We start from the raw sequence: 23,703 nt of genomic DNA on the forward strand, positions 1-23,703 counted from the left end.
TGTATTTTATTCGATACATCCTTCGCTTGTTTAACGATACAATTTAATATTAGAGTACTTTCACTACTTCCGTTAATATTATATTTTCGTGTACATTAGTCGTGTCACGAAATGAATAATTGCTTTACGTGTATCGATTATTTGAGGTATTTTGGTTTTATTGTGTCTGAACTTTGTCAGTAAAGGGAAGTCAAAATGTTTTATTAACAGCGACTGTATATTTTCGATATTTAGTTCTTGGCCATCGTATTTGGTCGTGGAGTAATTATTGTTGTTATTTTGTGATTGTAACGGTAACGATATAAGGAACGAATAATTATTATATTTTTATTTTGTGTTCAAGATATCTCGTGTAAATGTACCTACGTTTCGGCGTACCAACAGATTAAGCGTTTAACTTCTGCACGTTCCTTAGAAATAAACGAAGAAAATTCTAACAGAGCAAGCTACTTTGCGAATGAAAATTCGTAAAACGCTTACGGTAACGGTGATACAAACTAATGTGTGACTAGAGTGTGATATTACAATAGACTCTTACAACTTGTTAGAGATATAGTTGACCTTGAATCCGTCAGGCTTGTACTAATTCAAGACGATCGATTCTTTTCCCATCTAATCGTGATACAAATGGTAGAGACGTGCAACACGTAACCGTGAATTACAGACGCAATACTCCTTCGAATAAGAATTGATGTCACACAGAAGCATGCATCAGTGTAGGAATTAAATATTTTCGGCGATCGATGAGGACGGGCTTTTCTTCGTACCATAACGTCCGGTTACTGGTTTTTGTCCAGTTGACTTAAATCGTTGCGGCATTGGCGTATCCTCCCTTGGACTACCGCTAATGTTATCGAAATCCCAGCTGGAAAAATGTTCTTCGAATAGTTCTTCAAGTTTCTTCGACAGCGACTCAATCGTTTTTACCCGATCCTGGTCGTCCTGCAACATTTTATTTCGTTGTGTTATATCCATGTAGAGGCCTGGAAGAAGCTTAAAAGATTGAGAATTAAAAAAGAAACTACTATTGGGAATGATGCTAAATATTTTTTTACTAAGAAGTACATCTCTTGGCTATACTAGCCTAAATTTTAGTTGCGGAAGCGTGGAAGAATACAATATAGGATGATCTCTTTAACTGGAAACCCTCCGAGTGTTTGCAGCATTTATTGTAAATGCTGTTAGTATTGTAAGTGCTGTTAGCATTGTAAGTGCTGCTAACACTCATTAGAAGGTTTCCAGTTAAACTCATTATCTTGTAGGTATTGGATGGGTGAAAAGAGTAAAGAATGTAGGTTGCGTGAGAGAGCAAACGGGACGTTTAAACATTTGGTGGAAGAGTGTAGAAAGAATTGACTGTAGATTAGAGCAAATTGTAGAAAGAAGGTATTGTAAGGGGGTAGTAATTTGTTTGAGAGAGACAGAGAAAAAAATTACGAAAGCAAAAAGAGGATAGAAAGGAGCTAAACGTAGAGCTTTAAAGATCCGTGATGTTTGTAGGAAATGGATTTCACATTTTGCATTAAGGAAGGATATTAACTCTTGGGTACTCCTAATTCTTTTTTTATTTTTTCCCCAAAGCTTTGCACTCCCAATTTTTAAAAAATTTTCTTTTTAACACCTCTCTATTATTCAAACTCAATTAAAAAATTTCGAGTGATTCGACATAAAAGTACTTGTGAAGAAACCTGATGACGAATCACACTCGACATCAAAAAGTTGACATCATATCGCCAATAAATGCAAAGTACGTACCTTATGATATAATTTTGAATTATAAACAATACGACGAAAGTCTCTAACTGCATGCTCCACTTTATGGTAAACTCGATTCTTTAGTTTATATTCGACAGTTTCAAGGAACATTGGACTCTTGATGACTTTACAATACTCTTCGATCTGAAACAAAACTTTATACTTATTGTATGTTGAATGCATACTCTGTTTCAACAGTTTTCACTGTTGAAGCTTTCGAGAGTAACTTGTGTTCTTTTGGAAGAATTTTTCCAATGCTTCATCAGTACTGATAGGTACTGATCAATATGACATTCAACTCTCTGATGAAGCTAGCTGCAATGCTGATCAAACATTGGGCAAATTTTTCATAGAGGACACAGCTTACTCCCGAAATCCTCAACAGTGAAAGCTGTATATCACTTGGCCATGAAAGTTTTTAAACTTCTAATTAAATATTTTACTTAAACTAAATATATATTTACCGTATGCGTCGAGGTCTGACTACCACTGTTTCCAGAAGATGGGCATTTAAAAATCTCTGCTTCCTTCATTTCCCAAACCGTTTGGTGTATCATCTCCAGCTTGCTAAGCGCCAGAGGACTGAGACTTTGTTTTCGTTTAGAGCTGTACCACACAGACCACCCTCGATCGCTAGCTTTTCCGCCAAATTTCCCGTCCAAGAATTCAATGCACCCAGCGTTCTCCTTTTTCTTCCCATGTTTCGTGGCAGTCGCTGACTTGGCCGTCACTAACGGAACAACAGACAAACTCTCTTTTGTCATATCGCATCGTGTACTTTTCGATTTGCCACACGATATTTCTTCCAGCTGAGGCTCGCTCATGTCGCAATTTTTCATACTCTTTTTCCCCGAACATTTTCGTGACCTATTGTGCAGGAGATAGTAGGACTTCTCCGGGTCTTTCTTCTGACACTTCCGTCCAGGGATCGGTATCACTGTACTGCAGATCGTCGACGCGTTGATGACGTTCAACTTTGCCTTTTTGCAAAACTCTTTCTTCTCTAATTGCGACGTGCTCAGCGACGTGCAGCGACGCACTGTCTCGGAATAGGTGGCCTTCCCCACAATGCGCTCAGTTTCTTCGGATGTCGTTTGGTCGTTATTCAAAAGAGTGCACGAACTTTTTCTAGAACAGGTCATTTGTTGAAGATTCTTGATCGCCGTTGTCGTCGCGGCCGTTGGCGTGGCATTGTTGCCTTCTAATGAAAAGACGGAAGTCGTCTGCTCGTTTTCTGTCACTGAACTATTTGACGACTCCGAGCTGCGGGGGTCAGCGTTGCTTTTTCGCCACTTCTGTTTATTTACCATATTAGCGTTGTTCAAAGTTTTGATTAACCACGAGTCCGTTTTTACGTTTGTTTTACTAGAACCTGTTAACGGGCAGCTGCATAAAATATTGTGAAATTTAATGCTGGAAGAACGGAACGCGTTGTTTCGATATGTTGTCGGATTTATCGTCTCCTTTAGAGTTCACGAGGGATTTTCGGTAATCGTAAAATTTCCACTTTTTAGGCATCTTTGTTGATTTTTTGAGAAGGTTCATACGAGTGATAGAGAATTTTCCTTTTCGATTGATTTCTAGTTTGTAAGAGAAACATCCATACTGTCCTCTCTCGTTCCTAAACTATGAACGCTACGAGAAAAACTAGATAGTCTTTTAACTAAAAATATAGTTTTCCATACAAAAATAAATAAAACAGATATTTAGGCGATTTCATTTAGCTGGTTCACTCTATATAAATTAGTCTCCTAACAATTCCATTTATGGAATTTATATAAGGCACGCATACTGTAGGCTAAAAGTACTACAGGATATTATTGCTACTAGTGAACAAATTCTATAACGATTTAGTATTTAACCAAATTTAATATAGTAACTTTTTTGTTATTAATTCTTTTTTATTACGTATCAGTAATGTTTATCTTATTGCTAAAGTGTGGTCCCATACTTTTGGCTGACAGTGTATATGTATGCTAAAAGTGCATGAATTATACAGGGTGTTCCAAAATTGGTGGTACAACCAAAAATGTGGTGATTCTATATGAAAAAATTAATCGAAAATATTGGAATAATATGTTTTGGTGTCATGCTTCTTTTTCAGAAAATTGAGTTTGCAATTTTGCCAAGGAAGAGGGTATGAAGGTCCAGGTTTGGGTATTTGAGGGATAAATGGGAAGAGGAGAATGTTTTTAGTTTACAGTAGAGAAAGACACTGGTCAGACCGTGAGTCTTTCCCTTACTCTGTGTATCCTGTAAGCATCAGAAAGCATATTTCTATACACTTATAACCGATCGTAATTCTAAATAAATTTGTTTAAAAATAAAGCACGGTATTAACAAATTTTTTTTTATGTTTTTGATTTTTTTTTAAAGGTAGTGAATATTACAGTGATATTTCGACGTCATGTGAGCCATGGACTTAAATCCATTATTTGAGTCGATGTCCGCTTCACTTCGTATTGAATTTAATGATGTACGAGAGAATGTGGTAAAATATACTATTTTTTAGGAAGTAACAAATAGTCGTACATGAAAATTCTCTAATAACTGTACTGAACTTTACAATTAACAACAATATAACAAAAATTGGAATTTTCGGGTTACCAAAGATCCCCTTTTGGAGATTTTAAATGTATGCAATAGGGCATGGTGGCTATTATACTATTTACAATATTTACTTTTGAAATATTGTTAATATTTGTTCAAGACGAAATTAATGTTTTTGTGGATTCACTCAATCGATTTTATCGTAAAAATGCAATATATCCGAAATTTCCGTCCTTCTGATATTAAAGTTTGTTTGAATTAAATAGTTAGAGTGAATAAAACGAATTAGTAGTATAATAATTATGTTATACACATGATAGAAGGAATTACTTTTATGTTATTTGTGAAGTAACGAGCAAGATACTGAAAAGTTTTTCATTAATAATATACTATTTGATGTTTCTTCGATAGATGATCGTGCATAGTTTCGTTCCATGATTTGTAATGTACAGATAGAAATGATGTTTTTCGGATTTTTATTATTGTTTTATTAAATTTTAATAGTAACAGTATCTTTTATTTCTATTTTCGACATGTTAAATACATTACTTAATTGTTAGATTTATTGTCTACGTTTTTCAATTATGTATTTACATCTTAGTTTGACTAAATAAGTTATAAACAATTTTATCAGTAACATGTCTAATCAGAGAGACTCAGATATTTAATCATTAGGCCACTCAGGTTGTATCAGAAAATGTACTTTTCCTTCAAACATGTTTCACAGTTTGATTATTTAAGCATTATCGAGTATACATATCACAGATGTATTTCAAGCGTGACACAACTCAAAGATTGCAATTTTTTATTCACAATTATAAAGCAATTTGTAAATAGATCTTTATTCATCGTAAACATTTTACGAATTGAATTTAAAAATTGTAAGGTCTAATCAAAGAATTCCTAAAATATAAATTACATATTATTTGAATAACGTCGACAAAATCACTTATTGTTGATTGGAACTTACTGTTCCTCAGATGAATTATTCAAGCAAGATAACTTTCGTCAGATAATTCTATTCTTTTTGTCAATATTATTTGTTTAATTTTTTCTAAGCTTACAAATAGTTTTTGGCAATTCCTAAAAAATACATTTTTATGAGTTGATTATATAATCTTTTTTCTTATTTTGATGTTCCTAAGTGTCTTTTATTTTTCTTAATACCCTGTAGTTCTATAGTTCCTCAACGACCGACATTCGTAAGCAAAGTGGTTAAAAAATAATTAAAAAATATTCATGAGGGAGAAACACGATCACCAATCGAAGAAAAATTATATTAAGAACATATTTCAACTGATTGCAATATTTACCATTCTTATTTTCGAATAACTGTGAAATCTCGTTGATGCTCGTATTCGGGGAAAACCGAGAGGTCGATTCCGAGTCATCCTCTGACGCTTCATAACTCGAAGCTCCAGCGCAGCCATCATTATGGCTCTTCAAAGTCTTCGAAAAACTATCCTGTATCTTCTCTTGTTTCTGCGATAATTGCGAAGTTGTGTCATTATTATCATCCTTCTTAATATTTTTATGATTCTCGCCAGGATCACTTTCTCCACGATCAGCGTCCTTCTTTTTAGAATCAGCATCTTCCTTCACATTCAGCGCCTCCAATAAAATCTCCGCCGAAGCACAGGCTGCCTTCCAAGTAACATCTTGGGACACAGTATAATTCGACGAATCAGAACGTTTCAAAATTCTAGGTGAATTCTCGAGCGAAAAAGTTGGCGGTGGCACAATAGGAGTCGCTGGGAAGGGTAACTTCATGGCTGCATTGGCCAAATTGTTAACACTGGTTGTAGTAGGCGTCACAGTGATTCGTGACACAGGTGTGGACGACGCAGGAGTATTGAACACTTTTTCTTTACTAGTATAATGGTTACGATAATTACTGCTTGCACCAGACGCTACGTTTCTCTGCATTGTGTTATCTGCGCGACGATTAGATCTTCTTTGGTGCCTTTTCTTAGGGACATTATAGCTCCCTGGCTTCATGTATACTCGGACGTCCTCAGAACTATCATACTCCTCCGGCACTTGTTGAACTTGAATGTGATTATTGATTAAATTGTAGGCATTCCAAGGCGCGCTCTGAATACTCTGCATATTCTGCAACGTTTGGAATTGCCGATTCGCATTGATTTGTAACTGTCTGATGCAGTTACTCAGATCCATCGTGTTCTTCGACATCTCCTGATGCGATGACAATCGTGGCACGACGTTTCCAGTTTTTACGTCGTTGATGTTCATGAATGGCATTTGCCGATTGTCAGAGTTTCTCATACTGGCGAACCAAGCTGACAAATTAGCAGTCATCTCTTCGGATGATTTGTCTGGAATACTCGGTTCGATTTGACTGAGTAACGTCATTTTATCCTTTGGCACAGCTGCCAGTTCGAGCTGATTCGTCGACGACTTACCAACATAAACTAGATCCATATTGGTTTTATTTCCATGATTGTAATCCAGGTTCTTTAAATTCTTGTCAGCGTAGTCTACCGCGTACGAAGGATAGAGATAATTGGGATAAAAATTTTCGGTTTCGTTATTAGAAGCAAAGTATGCTGATTCCAAATTAATCGATGGATTAAGAAACGACGAGTCGACTTTTGACAAATATTTCTGAGTATAATTGTTCTCGTATTTTTCATCGAGCTGTCGTTGAAGTCTGAAACCAGAATTGGGCTCTTCTTGCGATGGAAGTTTGTTCTCTGGGAACTCTTGCTTCTTTTCTTTAAACGTCCACTGTTTCGAAGAGTCCTGGTTATTTTCTGTAAGAATTTTACTTTTCAGGTGAAAGAACTCGGCGTTCAGGGATTGCGTCGAAGTGTCGATCTTGGCAGACGAGTTTCCTCTTGTACGAAATCTGCTACTCGCTTGAACTCCAGTTTCAGTGTGTCCTAGAAACATATCAGGAGCAGACTTTGTGCTGTCTATTGCCGTTAGATTCTCAGTGACGGTCCACTTATTTCGCGGTTTAGATTCTTTCTGGGCGAACTGTTTCTCCTGGCTGACGTTGGGGAGGCTAAGGTTTCGCAAGCTACCAATCTGCGTGCCATTGAACGGAGTGTCTTGACTGTTCTTCTTGTTGCTTGACTCCTGACGAGACGTATTGGTAGTTATAGTCGAAGGGGGATCGAACAAGTCATAATTTGTGTAAACTGAAACATCACCTGGAAAAGAAGCCCCAAATGACTCTGGTTTCTGCTCAAGGTTAGAAGCATCGCTGTTTCCTTCGAGCTTCAGAAAGGTCTGTACGATCTGATTGAGCAGTTCATGTGTGTTTTCTTCCCATAATTGGAAGCATCTGACCAGTTCACGGTCGAGCTTCTCGTCTAAACTTGGGTAGTGTTGTTTGTTCAAATAATTATCGAGAATAAGCCAGCCATTACCGATACGCAGTAAGGCGTTTATCAAGTCACTGACAAAAATACGATCCCCAGCGAATATAGGAAAGCAGGTTGAAGATTTAGTCACTGCTGTTTTAGTGGCGACAGAAAGGTCCTTTAACCAAGCAGATCTAGGATTTATTTTGGAGCAATTATTCAAGACGATCTCAGCTTCTGTGCATCCCCAATACACAACCTTTCTCAGTAATTCTGGAAACTGTGTTCTGTCGACGGAGGAATCATCCGTTTGAACCGCAACAGACGTGTTGGTCCCATAATCCGTGCAGAGGTCAGTGAACCAGGCGTTTTTATTTGATATAGTGTCACCAGCGCCATTGAACAGAGGTGCTGAGCTAGGTTTACTGTTCTTCGTTTCTTCCTTCCCCAAGTCGTTTAAAGACGTATTGCAGAGGGCCGAGACCATTTTTTCAGCCTCGATTGTGAAATCGAAACTAGCCGAGGATTCGTCTGAGTAATGTTCCTCTTGCGTTTTCGTGGACACGTTTGAGACGACCTTGTCTAGAGAACTGACAGCAATCCCTTGATTTATATCATTGGTATTCGGTTTGACATCAAATAGGCTGTTGGCCGAAGAGGTATTGGTTTGCGATGGCCACACGTTGTAATTGTCAGAAGTGTTTGGTGTAATCTGGGAATCACTGACAGTGAGTAGTTTGCTCTTGGTGCATTTGAAGGCTTGGACATCGAGCGCAGAGGAGGGTGCAGGTTTGTCTCTTTGCACACCATCGAAGACTAAGTTAACTGATGGATTGGGAAAGATTTGGGTGCTTTGTATTGTTTGAATGGGTCCTGAGATTTGGTTGCTGGTAAAATTTGTGGACGCATAAGGACTAAGGTTAGAAAACTGAAATGTTGAATTGGCATTAACAGTTTGTAAATTGCAGCTGTTCGTAGCTGAAATGTTGTAATAGGAACCATGTGATGATTGTTCGTGGGGTTGTTGTTGTTGGGTGCTTTGCCGATCTTGAATGAAACAAAACGATTGTATGTCTGGAGGTTTGTGGTAAGGTTGAGGTATTAGGGTGACTCCAGAATTATTATACTGATCGCCAGAAAAGGAACCATGGGTATACGTTGAGGAAGCGACTAGAAATGATGCCGATGGCGCTGGCGGTGGACCATTGTTTGTTGTTTGGTCGTATAAGAACAGAGGCTTAGGATTGTAGGACAATTGTTGTTGAATATGTTGCTGCTGCTGTTGTTGTTGACAATATTGTTGAGTTCGTAATAGTTTATTCTTCGGTGGCCATCTGCTGCTTTTGCCTATATTCATGGATGGGTTTGTACGAGAATCTTAGAAAACTGAAACCATTATTTAGAATATCCAATTTTGATTTGTCAAACTAATCATCTATTTTATCGAAAACGAGATAAAAAAGATAAATTATGAAGTATCTTATCGATAAAATGAATATAGTTAAATTTAAAAAGATTGATAAGGTATAAAAATATAGTTGCGCCACGTAGACCTGACGTGAAATGGTAGATTTCGTTAAACTTTGATGAAGAAAGTAATTTATAAGAAAAACTTAACTGACAGATTCCTTTTTAACTAATTAGCTAATCATTCAATCACATTTCAGATTATCTAGGATGCACGAAATAATACTAGGGACTAGCATTGTTAAGAACTATATTACAAAAAAGTAATTAGTAGTAATAGTAGTAGTAGTAATAAGTATTTTCTTGAGGTCAATTCATATGTAACTTGTTCTTGTATTACTAAAAGCAAGAATGGAACTTCCTAAAATTCCTTCATAATAAAAGTAGAAGTCTCTCTTAGGCCTCTTGTTTACACAGGATAAAATTCACGTCAAGTTTGCGTGATATAATTATAGATTACTATTAAAAATGAAATAATATTACTATATTTTATTTCTCAAATGTTGATCAGAAATTTCATTCAAATTTTTAAATATCAAATACGAAAAAGTACTAAATTAGTAAGGATGTGAAAGGATGCATATTTACACCTTGTATCTGCAAAGGAACAGAATTGGGTAGACCAGCGTTACGTTGCGCTCCTGGATAGATACACGATGGATGCAAACCAGTGCTACATCGCTGGAGAGTTAGCATTGGATTAACGATGGGGCCATAAAGAATTTGTTGCTGTTGTGGATGCAGGAGGGACGAGGGTGTTGACGTAGACGGTATCGATGATTGAAAAGATGATCGATTAGATCGTGCAGCTGTAGGGTGCATGATCCACCTAACTCTGGCTCAAAGTCTTCTTCTTGCCCTTTTCAGCGTCTGTTCAAACATCGAATTCGTTCAATATCTATTTATACTTATTCGTTCAACACAAGCTCAAAATTTATTCCATTAACTTAAAATATCCTTTTGAAAATACAATATTAACCATTCGTTTTCAATACCTTGCTTCATCGAACTAAAATTACAAATTTTCTCAACAAAGAAATTCGTAACAGATCATTATCGATAATCTAATTGAAATGAATATAGCCATCGTATCAGCTGTTATTTGTCATGTTTCTAACCTAATCACATATCCCTTTAATTTCTTTTGCAAATGAATAATATAAAAGAGAATTTTAATTTTACCTGGTATCCGAACACTCTTTCGATTTTCTTGAATAAACCAGTCGTGTTCGAACATATAAGTGGTGAGGTAAACGACAAAAAAACCTCATGGAGCAAGGGACTGTATTCACAGGGAGATAGGGGGGTAACAGGGTAATATCGTATCGAACTTGAATAAATACGTAGGGGAAAACGAAAAAGGAAAAGGTTTGAAAGTATGAACGATTGAACTTGCGGTTAGACGAAGGGACGTGTTGCTGATGCACGTTTTTAGGGAATCACTTCGCCCTCCTTTCGAATTAACGAATATACATGTTGGCGTTTCATCGCATAATGCTTCCTTCAGGAGAAACCGATTAAAATTCCTTGCGAACGGGAAACGGGAGAACGTATATACATATCGAAAATGAAATAGTAATATACTAAACGGAAGAATCAATGAACACGGCGAAGAAAAATGGCAGATTACTGTCTGTTGACATGAAACAAAATTATCTGCGCGGAACAATGAAACGAGAGAAAAATTTGACGGACGGCACAGGCAGTTTTATTTGCGAAACTCCTTTACTGATTATAGTACTGGTTTAAATTATTCATCTTAATGTGAGATAAATGTTCTTACTATACCCAATTACTTTCAAAAGGAATACAGAAGATTTTATATTACCTGATGCAATTGAAAATATAATTATAGTTATAGTTAATTAAACAAGGGTCAGTGTAAATTACACTGTACTATCTATTTTCTTTTGAATTATAAAATAATCTAGATAGAAAAGAATAGTGGTATGTATCACGTTCTGTAGTATTTAGTACATAGACAGTGGTATTTCTAAAATATAAGATTATAGTATTTGAAATTATTATTATTATATATTAGTTAATTGGGATTATAGTTTTTAAAGTAGTGCTTGATTTTAGTTTCGGATTGGACAGAAAATGAATAGGAAAATTAACACATTAATCCTTTCTATTCTAAAATCTCATAGGGAATGTTTCAATTTGTCTCATAGATTGTTGGTAGTAAGCAGGTTTATTGTTATTCAACAACAACCTTCGATTTTCTATAAAGCGCGTCGCAGAATCATCTAGCCGAGACAAGTATCGTTGAATTTTATTGTCTATCAGGTATATCAGGTATGGACAACCAAGTCATTGGCTGTTCCAATGGCAATGATCACCACTGCGATTCGATCAGCTGTCATTTGCCGCGCAACCAATGCAGTCGATATTGTAAGACAGTTTGCCTGATTACGGGCGAATTTTACCATATTTTTAATTGCTTATAAATAATTAACGAAGCTCTAAACACCAACTCATCATTCTTAATTTTCGTCTTATTTTGACCTCTAGAATCGCATCCTAAAATTATCCCAACAGTAGCCAAACACCCTCTATATTATACTGTTATTTATCCTCGACAGCGTGGTCGTGACGTAAGAAATGTCTAAGAATTATAGCGTTAATAACATCTTTAACATTTTTATAATTAATAAAGTATGTATTTGAAGTTATGTAGATGATATTTTATTATTCTTTTGTTTATTTCAAAAAGTATATTTTATATCTATGTTAGTTAGGTCAATTTTGTGATGTAAGTTATTTATCATTCTATCTTCTATAAAGTATTGAATCAATTTTATATTGATACATTGCATCAATTGTCAGAATTCATTCGACCAGTATTCCATTTTTTTGACAAAGTAACCAACGATTTAATTCATTAAGCATTAGGCAACTATTGTGCTCACAAATTCATTAATTTCTCAATTAATGCTCAATTGCTCAATTCCTAAAGTAATGTATTCGTGGGAAAATGTTTGGCATTATACATGAGAGCTACTATTAATTACGTGAGAAATCATAGCGAATGGGGAGAATTAAGTGAGCTTCTATTATCTGAACGGCCTAGTTGCGTGAACCTGTTTGTCCTCGATGGGTTCATACAAACAGAGTTTTGCTCTATGGGAAATTATACAGAAGTCACAAATATTAATAAGTACTAAATATGTACTATTGTACTATAATTATGATTCTGTACGACGTAGATTAAGAACGTCAACATTGGAAGACAGGGGAAGGAAGAAAGAGAGGCCTAATACAACCCTGGAAAGAAGGTCATAAGCCACATTTGGCGACCTAACCTGCACTACAGCATTGTTCACATCTCCGAATTTTCCTCAAGTGTCGAGTCTTGAACCCTAGGGTCAGGTGGGATTTTACTATTGGTTTCTTTTATTCAAAACTGCAAGATTGCAAGCTTTGATGCCATTTTCCGCGGTGTTCCAATACGATTTTGAAGTTAAAAATTACATAAATCGATTCATCTTAACAAAATCTTTCCTTGGGTCTGTGCACACCTTAGAGACTTAACATTGTCCTTTACAACCCTTTTCCACTTGGAGAGTCTGCTATAAGAGAAATAATTTCGGGAAAACTGTGATGGGTATTAAAAATACTGAAGAAAATGGTAAAAAATTTCCATTTTTAGAATCACTTGGGAAAGAAAAATGCTTTGTGAATTATTTCAGAATACGTTTTAAAAAATAAGCTAAGTGATTATTTATTTAGAACGTGATAGGAAAATTATACAAAATAGGTATAAATGTAGAATGACCCACAATTTAAATAAAAAGAAAAAGATGTGTAGACCAATTACCAGAAAATTACTACATACACTATCAGTCACAAGCTTGAAATCATTGTTTAAATTAAGGAAAATGAAGATTACCCTATAAAATATAGATCTTAAGTAACAATAAATAATTGTATTAATGTTTCTTATTGTATTGAGACAAAAAATATTGTAAGTATTCTTGAAAGTAGTAACTCCAAGCCAAAAATACTTTATCAATACATGTAACTTTAAACAGAATTAGCAAGTGGTTCCAAAGTTTGGGCTTATTGTGTATTAAGTATAATCGAATTACTAAATATAATACTGTCAACAGATGAAAATCACAACTTATCTAAGAAAAATTAATTAGATTGCTAAATATCTTCTTAGAGCTCTGGTTTATTACCAGAAAGTGTATCATCGAGTAGGATGAAGGAAAGTAAGATAATCCGAAATTCTCCGCAACGACAACCCTGATATATTTTCTTTTCTTCGCATAAAACATGTCGTACAGGTGTTTTTCCGCGAACTTCTTCATAACATATAGACTTTCAACAAGTTGCGCAATCATTACATATGTTACCTCTATGTATCATTCTTAAGCTCTACGCAGAAAATGTTGAATGAACACAATGTGACTGTCGCCACACTTTCAGCACCTAATATAAAGTGTCTCAAGAAGAATTCCGCATGAGTGAGAAATGCTCGCCAGACTGTAGTTTTTATAGCAAAAAGTACGAAAATTGATACTGTTCCTGAATTCCTGCGTGATTCTTTAGCAAAAGTAGAAATTGACAATCAATAAAACTATAATAATATTAACGAACAATGAAATGTGCAAATTAAATAACGAATCTCGCGCAATCTATTCTTAATCTCTCTGCGGTATGCTTACTAACGTTGTTATTACTTTGATTATCTTTGCTTTGGTTCAGTTGATTTCACAACCTTAATCGGGACTCCATTACGTTAACAGCGATTAAAATAGTAAATGTACGTTGACATTAACGTTCGCGTATCGTGTTGACGATGCGTATCTCTGATAGACAGGCAACCAGGAACAGCGTGCACGCATTATCTAAAGCTACGATAACCTTTGACCAATGGACAGGAGGAAGCCGTTGTATTGTTTTGAGAACCTCGAACGATACGACGTCCCTTTCGAGCGTTCCTCGTTCCTTCGAGCATTCCGAGATAGCCAGTTTAGTTTCAGAACGTGAATAAAAGTATTTGGACGAAGACATATCGTGCATCAAGAGTGACTCTTTTCTCGTTCTATACACTTTTCTTATTCCTTAGAGGTTAAAGGTTCCTCTAGGACTCTTTGTTCCGTGAGCTCGTTCCCTTTCATTTCTCGAATGCGTAAGGTCGAAGCTACTAACGATCTCTTCGTCAACTTTTCGGGAGTATGGCAAAATTTCTTCGAACTAATTACGCATGAATGCTAGGAAAACACTGCCAAGGACACACGACAGGATCAACGACAGCGGGGGTAGAACGTTTGGCGTTGCCGCGTTGCAATAGTCCGTGTAACACGAGCAGACCTCTTGGCGACCGCCGAAACCACTTCGTTGGTAGCACTTCCCTACGTAGTTAGATTCGTCCCATCCACAGCCTCTTATAACTCGAGTGTCAGCTGAAACTGTACCAAACGGTGCATTCGTTAAGTTTTTTCATGGTAACGTATATAGCTCGTAAGCTACTGCATGACATATAGGAAGGTATAGTCAGTTAGAAATGTCTACATCGACCTTTTTATATCTTTTATGTTCAAAATTTATATTATAGTGGACATATAACGTTTGTGCATTATGGTATCAAGATAAGGAAGTTCACAAAATCTGAAAATTTTGATTTTAATGAAAGCTTATATGAAAGTAGAGCATAATAGATTATGCAGGGTGTCCAAGCTGAAGAGGGCCACCTAAATATCTTCTCTGTTTTTAATAATACGAAAATCTAAGAAGATCTGTTTCAGCTTGAACACCTTCTATATGATGGAACTTTTGTTTAATCCTTTGTCATCCAAAATATAAAAACGAAAAGATATAGCGCAAATTTAGTTTCTTCAGTGTATGAGGAACAGCATATTATAACAAGCTACAAAAGTATGATTTCAATTTGAAATCACTGAATCACAAAGTGCAAATAAAATATTATTTTAAGAAGGTGACATCAGTGCTCAAAGTTTCAGTGCCTCTCCGTTTTTTTTAAATATAACTTTATCATGGTGAAAAACACTGTAAAACTTTTCATGTAAAAAATGTTTAACATTTGGTGCTCTATCGACTTGTTATAAAACAATGACTAGAAAATTGTATTTAAAATATGAAAAAAAGCTGAAACTTTGGCAGTTGGTTCATGTATACATATAAGCAATTATGCTCTACATGTACACAAATTTTCATTAAAATCAGAATTTTCGAGTTAGATTCATTTTCTTGTAATATAGTGCACGTAGACTTTTGTAACTGACTGTACATTAACTAGGAGTAGACGGATATCTGAACTTCGAGTCGAGAAAAGGATAGAACTCGACCTGAATCCGAAATCTCGAGTATCCGCACACTCCTAAGTTACACACATTCGCTACCAGCAGAAGTTATGTGGTTTCATTCATACTACTAATTCATTGGAATACATTGAATCCTCCGTCTGCAACCTTATTTTACTGACGCTGCCTACAAAGTTGATCCTTTGTGTCCACTCAATTTTTTTATATTTTATGTTTTAAAAAAATTCCCCAAAACTTCTTGAATAGAGAATCTAACTCTGTTAAAAGGCCCCCTAAAATTTATCTACAAGGAGGAGGACTCTGGTCCCTTGGAGAAAATTTAAAAACAAAAATAGTCTGGGTCATAAACAACCTGCGTTGCAGGTAGAGGGTTAAAACGCAACAAGTTTACTTATCAGCTGACAATCCTGAGCACCCTACCAACTACAACAGTACTCGTGGTTAGATCTGTGTTAGATGAATGGATTAATGTTCTAGCACGAGAGAGTATAAGACACGAGTTGCTATATTGTACGAGATAATCTAGACTGCTATTGTATTAATCCCTTTGTAAAATAGTTGGTCATGTATTGTGGCTTTCTATAGCATAATAAAAGCGTCATATTAATCTAGGTTAATGCATACAGCGTACTGCAGTGCATAGTTACGCTAATATTTAGATTCTTAGGAAATGATATTATTGCTATGTGTATTATTGTAAATGTTACTACGTTCATTAGTTTCCTGCCATGAATATACTTCTGACTGTAAAGCACAACAGACTGTATCACATTTTCAAAATATTCGAGTTAAAGCTTTAATTGAGGTCTAGAATATAGAATTTATATTTTCAGAAGGAAGAAAGGGCGTTAAAAGAATTTTTTCTCTGAAAAATAAGGGTTCAAGAAGGCACAAGTTCGTAAGACAATATTGAAGTTGAAAACTTCAGACAACAATATCTCGAAAACAAAAACATGTGATTCAGGTAATTTTGCCTTACAACTACAGACATTTCCTCGTAGCTTTAGTGACCCTCAAGAGAGTGATTAAACAACCATGGTACATTGTTTTTAAACCGGAAGTTACAGTGTTGTTTTAATGCAAGTTCGATGGACATTTAAGTTCCCTTGGAACCGTTCTTTCAATTTACTGTGTCTTGGACTTCGAGAAGACAAATCCAAGCTGTTACAGCGCAAATTTATTTTATAATTAGAAATGAATTTTTTATATTCCTTGTGCATGTAAGTGACTTCAAATTGTGAATTTGTATCGAGAGAAAATTCAGAATTATTAAGCGCACCAATAAAGTCTAATCAATTTAGAAAAACGAACAGAAGAAGAAATACATATTAAAATATTAAAATTTAAAAGTACAAAACAGTTACAATAGCTACAATAATTATTCTTCCCCAAAGTTACAATAATTATTTCATACTAAATTCAGTGTAATATAATGCTGAACACGACAGTCTTCATTTTTCTTTATATTTTTTCTTCTCTATCTACTTCCGCCTTGGGCGCAAGTAATTCTCAACCAATCGTCTAATCATTCTCTCGAGGATTACTGCGCAACTCAGTCCAAATAAACGCATACAAACGAATGAGATTGCCAGTGATAGTTTCACATCAAATAATCTGATTATTACTTACGTCCATTAACGCTAAACTCAATAACTTGCGTAATCTTCCTGCACATCGTGTATTTTGCACCGTCCTTGAGGTCAGCGCAATCCTTTTTCAGAGCATCCGGAGGATGTTCGTCGGCACACCGGCTGTCATTGTGGCTGTTACACAAGTAACATTGCAAGGCGTTTACACCTGCAAGAATTTTAAAAGTTGTGAAAGAATAATAGACAGGTATATTTCAAAATTCCAAACAACCTTTTTTGAATGATTGCATTCCAATAATTATAATACTAATGAGACAGTGGTGGTTACTAAAATTGTACCACACCACAGATATTAATGCTTTTGGTCTAACTATCTCATAAGAAGTAATGGTCTATGTTATTTTTCATTTAGGATTTAGTTCCCCCTTTTTTACTTGAAATTTTGTATTATATAATAATTCAGATATATTTAAGTATCACATTTATGATCACTTTCATATTCAACAAATAGTACTTTTAGTGAGTATTGCAATTTCATTGGCCATTATAGTAAGTTTTTCCCTGCATACAAGAGACAACGTAAAGATTGTCAATGAAAGTTTCCTATAAAAAATTGTCTATCCATTTGGCAAATATAGTAGTAGTTTAATCATGTGATGGCTTGAAGCGCTGCGTATACTAGCGAGTGCTTGATAAGAAGGGTCAATGTGGAACGAAGATAATAGAACGATCAACTGATTTATATTAAGAAGACTAGCAAAGTATTTCTTCTTTAAACAGTCTTGTAACATCTACTGGCGTATATCCCTATACATTCGTTATGGCAATGTACATGTCTGTAATAACATTTTACGAACATGTACAAAACAGAACAGAGCACACTGTTTAGAAGACAAGGGGACACTTCATCGTTTTTCGTTCCAGTGGAAAACACCGTAGAGTTATGTCTTCCGATCGAGAAAAGGTCATTGTCCTCGCGACCCTAACTGATATAAAAATCAATGCAGCTACCTACCCTGAAAAGTCACAACGGCGATAAGTTTACTTGCCTGTCTGCGCTCGTCTAATCTTGTTTCTGCGATCATTTCTAATTCTAGGCATTACTGGGGACAGAGGTTGAATGTATTCGCTGGAGGATGAGAAGCATAGAAGACAGTATAACACGACTTAATGGTATTATACTCTGGACGCTAATCTTTGCGAGTTAACAAAATCGTTTTAACTTGTAGCATAGTAATCTGAAGATGAATGTAGGATCATAGGATGCGTTATTGATTTGAAAATAGTAGGTCACAAATGTGTAAAAATTAACTTTGAAATATTAAATTGGTACACGTGAAGTGCCATTTCTACAAAAATTTCAAGTGGACAGACCGATATACGATGGATTAAATTTTGACAAATTGACAAATTAAATAGATCACTTTACAGAAGGAGGAAGTTGCTGATGTACATGCGTGTTGAATATAAACACAATTTATAATAGTGTTATTAGGCTATTATAATATGATATCAAAACTAACATCAAAACAAACATTAAATTTGGAAAAAGTGTCGTAAAAGTATCCCAAAAATTGCAGAAAATATAAATATTTGTAACAAATTCATGTAGGTAAATGTCAGTATAGTTTATTGTTGCTCTCTGAAATTTAAAAGTTTTCAATGACATTTTTTTAGAAAATGAATCAAAGGCAGAGCTGAAAAATGCCATTGACAATAATGTTCTAAGATAAATAATAAAAAATAATACGCATTACAGGATACAAAAGATATCATTTCAAATCCTAGGAAAACATTATATTATTCTTCATCACTTGATTTAAATGGTATCATAAAAAATAGATAAGTGAGGAACATCGAAAACCATAAAAACCTTCGTGGATTATTATGCATATAAAATTTTGTAGCATCTCCCCTGTTAACTCTCTGTGCGCCTACTGACTGCCATATTTTTAAGTACATAAACAATTATTTAATGAATAAATTGTATTGTATAAACAAAGGAGTTATAAAAGCAACATTCATAATTTTTAAATTCTAGAACCAAGTATGTTTATAAATTTAGAAGAGTAAAATTAGTTAATTGTTGGATAGAGCTCAAAGAATTACGTAGAACTTGTTTTGAAGTATTGTTTAAGAATACATGTCATATGCACCAATCTAATAACTAAACCCACTTTAATATTCACAATTGAAAACATTATGTTGTCTCGAGTACTGTCAAACCAATATTAAAAAAAAAAAAAAAAGAAAAACAGAATTTCATATCTATACGACTACTTCTCTGCGCATAGTTTGTTTTCATTGATTTTGCTGACGTTGTATCAATGCATTCAAATGAATTTCGAAAAAAACTATATTCCCGAATTTTGAGAAAAAATTGGCAATTATTCAAATTTTTCCTTTTTGTAGATGCCAGATTATAAGTTCTCTGCGTGAACTCGACAGTAAACATATTTGTAAATACTAAATCAATGGTAACATAATACTGCAGCTCGAGAGTCGATTCCTCTGGAATGAGGAAGTAGCTGATCCACTGACAGGATAAAACGTATTACCACTCTAATCGCGAAAATCCACGAAGCTGACCCTTCACGCGACAAGTACCAATAACAAAATTACTCTACGCATTATAAATTTCAGTGACCTATATTCGCACAGCACACTTACGTGCGTCAGTTTCAGACGCACATTGGAGTAAATACGATCATTTCAAAATCTCGATTAACCCAACTGACTAGACAAAATAAAACGTATTTACAAAAGTTTCACATGGTTACTAAAATTGTTCTCCAAAATTTCGCACAAAAGTAGATGGAGAAACTCTACTAGAAACTCAATTCGTATTCAAACATCCCCCCAAAAATCGAAACGTGTAGGTGTCATCACAAATCATGTCCAGCACAAAAAATTCCATCAAAGTACCGATGACAGCGTCAAAAGGGAGCTTCTTCTAATTTATTATCCGAAGGGACTAACAGAAAGAGCGAGCGTAGGTCTAAAAGAAGTAAACGAAGATCGATAGCAGAGTATGAACCCCGGGGCGATCGTTGAACCAGGGAAACTAGACGACGCCTGTGCGCTTACCATAAAAACCGAGAACGACCAAGAGGCTACAGACGAGGAGTGAGCGCCTCATGTTTGTACGTCCGTATCCTTGCACGTCCTTCGGCGATTAACGGTCCTCCCGGTCACTATTGTCGGTTGCACGCGACCTGGTGGCGCTCAGAGTGTCAGGAGACCGGAGGGAGAGAAATAGAACGAAAGGCGGCCACCGAATCAGGGGTTGATGAGGCCAACCATTCGGCCTCGGTAGCTGCTTCAGCACTGTCCACGCTGCCCGATGTCGCTCGATGCGATTGCAGCGCAAGCCCGCAACTAAGGCGACGATCAGCACCGACGAAACTACGAATACGTGATTGCGGGCGGGAGACAGATATACCGTGGCTGACAAGACGAGGCGAGACGAACGGAAAAACGGACTTATCGACGAATAACCCAAGGCTCAAATGATCTAACCGAGACGGGAAAGTTTCGTCGCCCCTCGCGTGGCTACTTGCTGGCTAGCTGCGGTGCCCGCAAGCCTGTTCATGCAAAATCAGGTTCCGCTGCTATGCCACGCTAGGTGGAATCAATATTTTTGACAAATGGGAGGGATGCAGCTGGCTGGGATCGAGTTTTTTAATGGTTTGTAGGTCGAGTTTTTATGTGGGCTGCGTGTACACTGCGTTTTAGAATCGCAAGACTGCATCAAAGGTTTTGGAGTTTGTATGTTGCGATGGATATTAAATTGATCGATACCTATCTGTGGTTGCAAAGCGAGACGATCTAGGTCACATGTTTTTGTTTTCGAGATATTGGCATTTGAAATTTTCAACTTCAATACTGTCTTATGAACTTGTGTTTTCGTCAACCTTTATTTTTATGTGAAAGAAACTCTTCTTTTTGTAAATATAAATTCTATATTCTAGATCTTAATTGAGAGCTAAATTCGATTTTTTTGAAATTGTGACATAGGTTGTTTAGCCTCACGTTTACATTTTTTGTTTAAAATAATTCAAAATGGAGGCGTTATTCATTGACGTTCTCTTAATTCGTGTGAGTGATTTATAGATTCCTTTAGAGATTAGAAGTTAAAATTTAAAAAAATCCGTATTTATTAATCCTTTAGTGTATGTATGAAAAATACTCCTGCTGTTACAAGATAGAGCTTCAGGGAACCATCGTTTTGTCTATTTTTTATTAATAAATATAATTCTGCTAGGATCAACTGATATGTGCTTACATATAAGGTACATATTTATTAATATTTAAATAAAAAAAAAATGAGAAACTATGTCCTCATGGATCCAAGGCATGCACTGAAGAGTTAATATACATCGTGTTCCAGAAATAAGAATGAAATAAGAATTCCGCCACATGCAGCATCTCGAGAAGGAAGAGCTTTCATACCTGTTTATATGACCTTTTTTCAAACTTAGAGAGAGTAAATTATGATGTCATAGTTTGGCCACCTATTTCTAAAACTCTTTGGCTTTTCTGTTTGTACACGATTTTTTTGTTGTTTACTTAAATTTCGAAATTAAAAAGAAGTAGAATGTTATCGTCGGTAGTTTGGCATTTTTCAGTTTTTAGAAAAGATTTTATAAAAAATTGAAAATATATTCCTAAATAAAAATCTTCTGCGAAATTATAAAATTACTAATATGGACCACAAAAATAACCTCAATATCATGTTCAAGGAAATAAACAAACACTATATGTATAAGATACTCATACTGAATAAAACAAATTGTTAAAAAAAATTGAAGTATTGTTTTTTTGAAATTAAACCTCAATGTATTTTAATAAAATTACTTGTAAATGAATATTCTTACAATAAAATACACACATAAAAAACAATTTACTTAATCTTGCTATAAAATAAAGTTACATTACATATTTTAATTAGTTTTAATTTATTTTGAAATTTGTGATTTGTTATTGAATTTGTTATTTGAAACAGTCTCAGCTCAAACTTGCTGTAAATAATATGTCTTCATATAAAAAAAGTACAATATTTTAATAATATTATTCAGTTGCTTTATTCAATACGTTAATTTCGTATTCTTTATCTCGTACACTCTACATCATCAGTTTTATTGAAATGAAACATGAAACGTATCTACTTACTATGTCTAGCATCAAGTTTCCCATGAAATATGAAGTTACGCGTTGCGATTTCAGTTTTATGATAGATAAAAACTGAGACTAGCTAGATTCATTTTACATGAGGGAAACTTCTTCTAAGAGAAGCATAAAATCCTGTAAATTCATTTTTCTATGCAGTTATCCCTCTCGTTTCGAAGAAAGAAGAAGGCAAGGCTTGGAGACGCCCTGTTCAATCTAACGTAAGTAATGGGACATTTATTAGAGGGCGATAAGAAAAAATACGACTGTTTTGACGACTAAGGTAGGGCGACACGTTAAATAGGGAAGGCCGTGAGTGATGCGAAGAGCTTTATGTTCAAATGGAGCGTAAAGTGGTGGTTTGGAACACGTTAAGTGGATAATATCCCTTTTCCTGTGACATACTGAACGTCATGAAATGTCATAGAAGCTCGTATATAATAAAGGTAGAAACACATTAATATCACGTTGCGTGAAATCACATGCTATCCCATGTTACACATTTTAGTAAACTTATTTCTAATGGATTTAAAATAAGGGAAAAGCGTTGGCTCATACTCACGTGGCTGCCACGAGGTAGTATGAGATAGTAGATGTGATAACACACGATTTTATGAGACGTGATATTAATGTGTTTCTACCTTAAGTCGCACGCGAGCAATTTGCATAAAGGAACGTGGAAGCATTTACCCTTTTACGCTAATGGTAAACTCCTAACAACATTTAGTATGACCCATTTCTTTCTTACTCTAACTAGGGTCGAATTAAGATTTTGTGCGGCCTAAAGCTAAGCAAAGGAGGTGGAGGTAAGGTAATATTATACTAAAACATTCTTTACTTTCTGAAAGTATTTTATAACAAGACAACCATTTGCAATCCTTGAACCAAAGTAAACTCCAGAAAAACATACATTTATTCATATTTCAAAAAGAGCATGAATAAATCAAAAATAATTTTCTTCTTGAGTATTTGCAAAAATTTGTTTTAGTACATGAAGAAATCAGGCCCTTTAAAGGGCGGGGCCCAGTGTTATAATCCTCTCCTCTTCAGTCCCTTTTTATCGTAATCCAGGTCTGACCTTGACTATAGAAGGTATTAACGATAAAATTGTTTAAATCGAAGAGAAAGATTGTTCCCATTTATTGTTATAATTTGTTACTGGTCCTCTAGTATTGAAATAACGATTCACAAATCAGTCTATTTCCGTCGCAAGATGATTGGACTATATCACTGATGTGCATAGGCGCAACTGTGTCGTGGCTTAGCCAGACCTCGTTTTTATTTGTTTATAATTAGATAAATGAAGTACATTGAACTATGCATCAAATAAAATGTGAATTAAAGATTTATTCTTTTTGTATGATAATTTATAGTTTATATCTTTTATATATATCGAATGGAGTACAATTCGTGAAAACGTCTAAGTAAGTAATTATTTGTAAATAATAACGTTGATTAAGATCGTATCAATTTTTTATTGTAATACCAATACATACATTTTTAGCAAATTGTCATTTATACTAATACCCTAGGTTTATATTAGAAATAATT

General features: G+C 35.2%; 2 protein-coding genes across 2 annotated transcripts; both read right to left on the reverse strand.

Annotated features, from left to right (window-relative positions):
- Positions 1-445: 445 nt before the first annotated feature.
- Positions 446-9,923, reverse strand: LOC143187158 (uncharacterized). Its single transcript, XM_076391194.1, has 6 exons — positions 9,692-9,923; positions 5,619-8,981; positions 2,549-3,127; positions 2,220-2,485; positions 1,756-1,899; positions 446-942 (listed from the first exon to the last, which is right to left on the reverse strand). Exons 1-6 carry the CDS (start codon positions 9,921-9,923, stop codon positions 724-726), a joined length of 4,803 nt encoding a protein of 1,600 aa, XP_076247309.1. The 3' UTR covers positions 446-723.
- A 4,344-nt stretch (positions 9,924-14,267) lies between these two features.
- LOC143186971 (uncharacterized) lies at positions 14,268-20,396 on the reverse strand. The gene is made up of 3 exons (XM_076390867.1): positions 20,071-20,396; positions 17,024-17,191; positions 14,268-14,521 (listed from the first exon to the last, which is right to left on the reverse strand). Exons 1-3 carry the CDS (start codon positions 20,120-20,122, stop codon positions 14,307-14,309), a joined length of 435 nt encoding a protein of 144 aa, XP_076246982.1. The 5' UTR covers positions 20,123-20,396; the 3' UTR covers positions 14,268-14,306.
- Between the last annotated feature and the right edge of the window lie 3,307 nt (positions 20,397-23,703).

The sequence above is a fragment of the Calliopsis andreniformis genome, unplaced genomic scaffold, assembly GCF_051401765.1.
Source record: "Calliopsis andreniformis isolate RMS-2024a unplaced genomic scaffold, iyCalAndr_principal scaffold0022, whole genome shotgun sequence".
NCBI classification, from domain to species: domain Eukaryota; kingdom Metazoa; phylum Arthropoda; class Insecta; order Hymenoptera; family Andrenidae; genus Calliopsis; species Calliopsis andreniformis.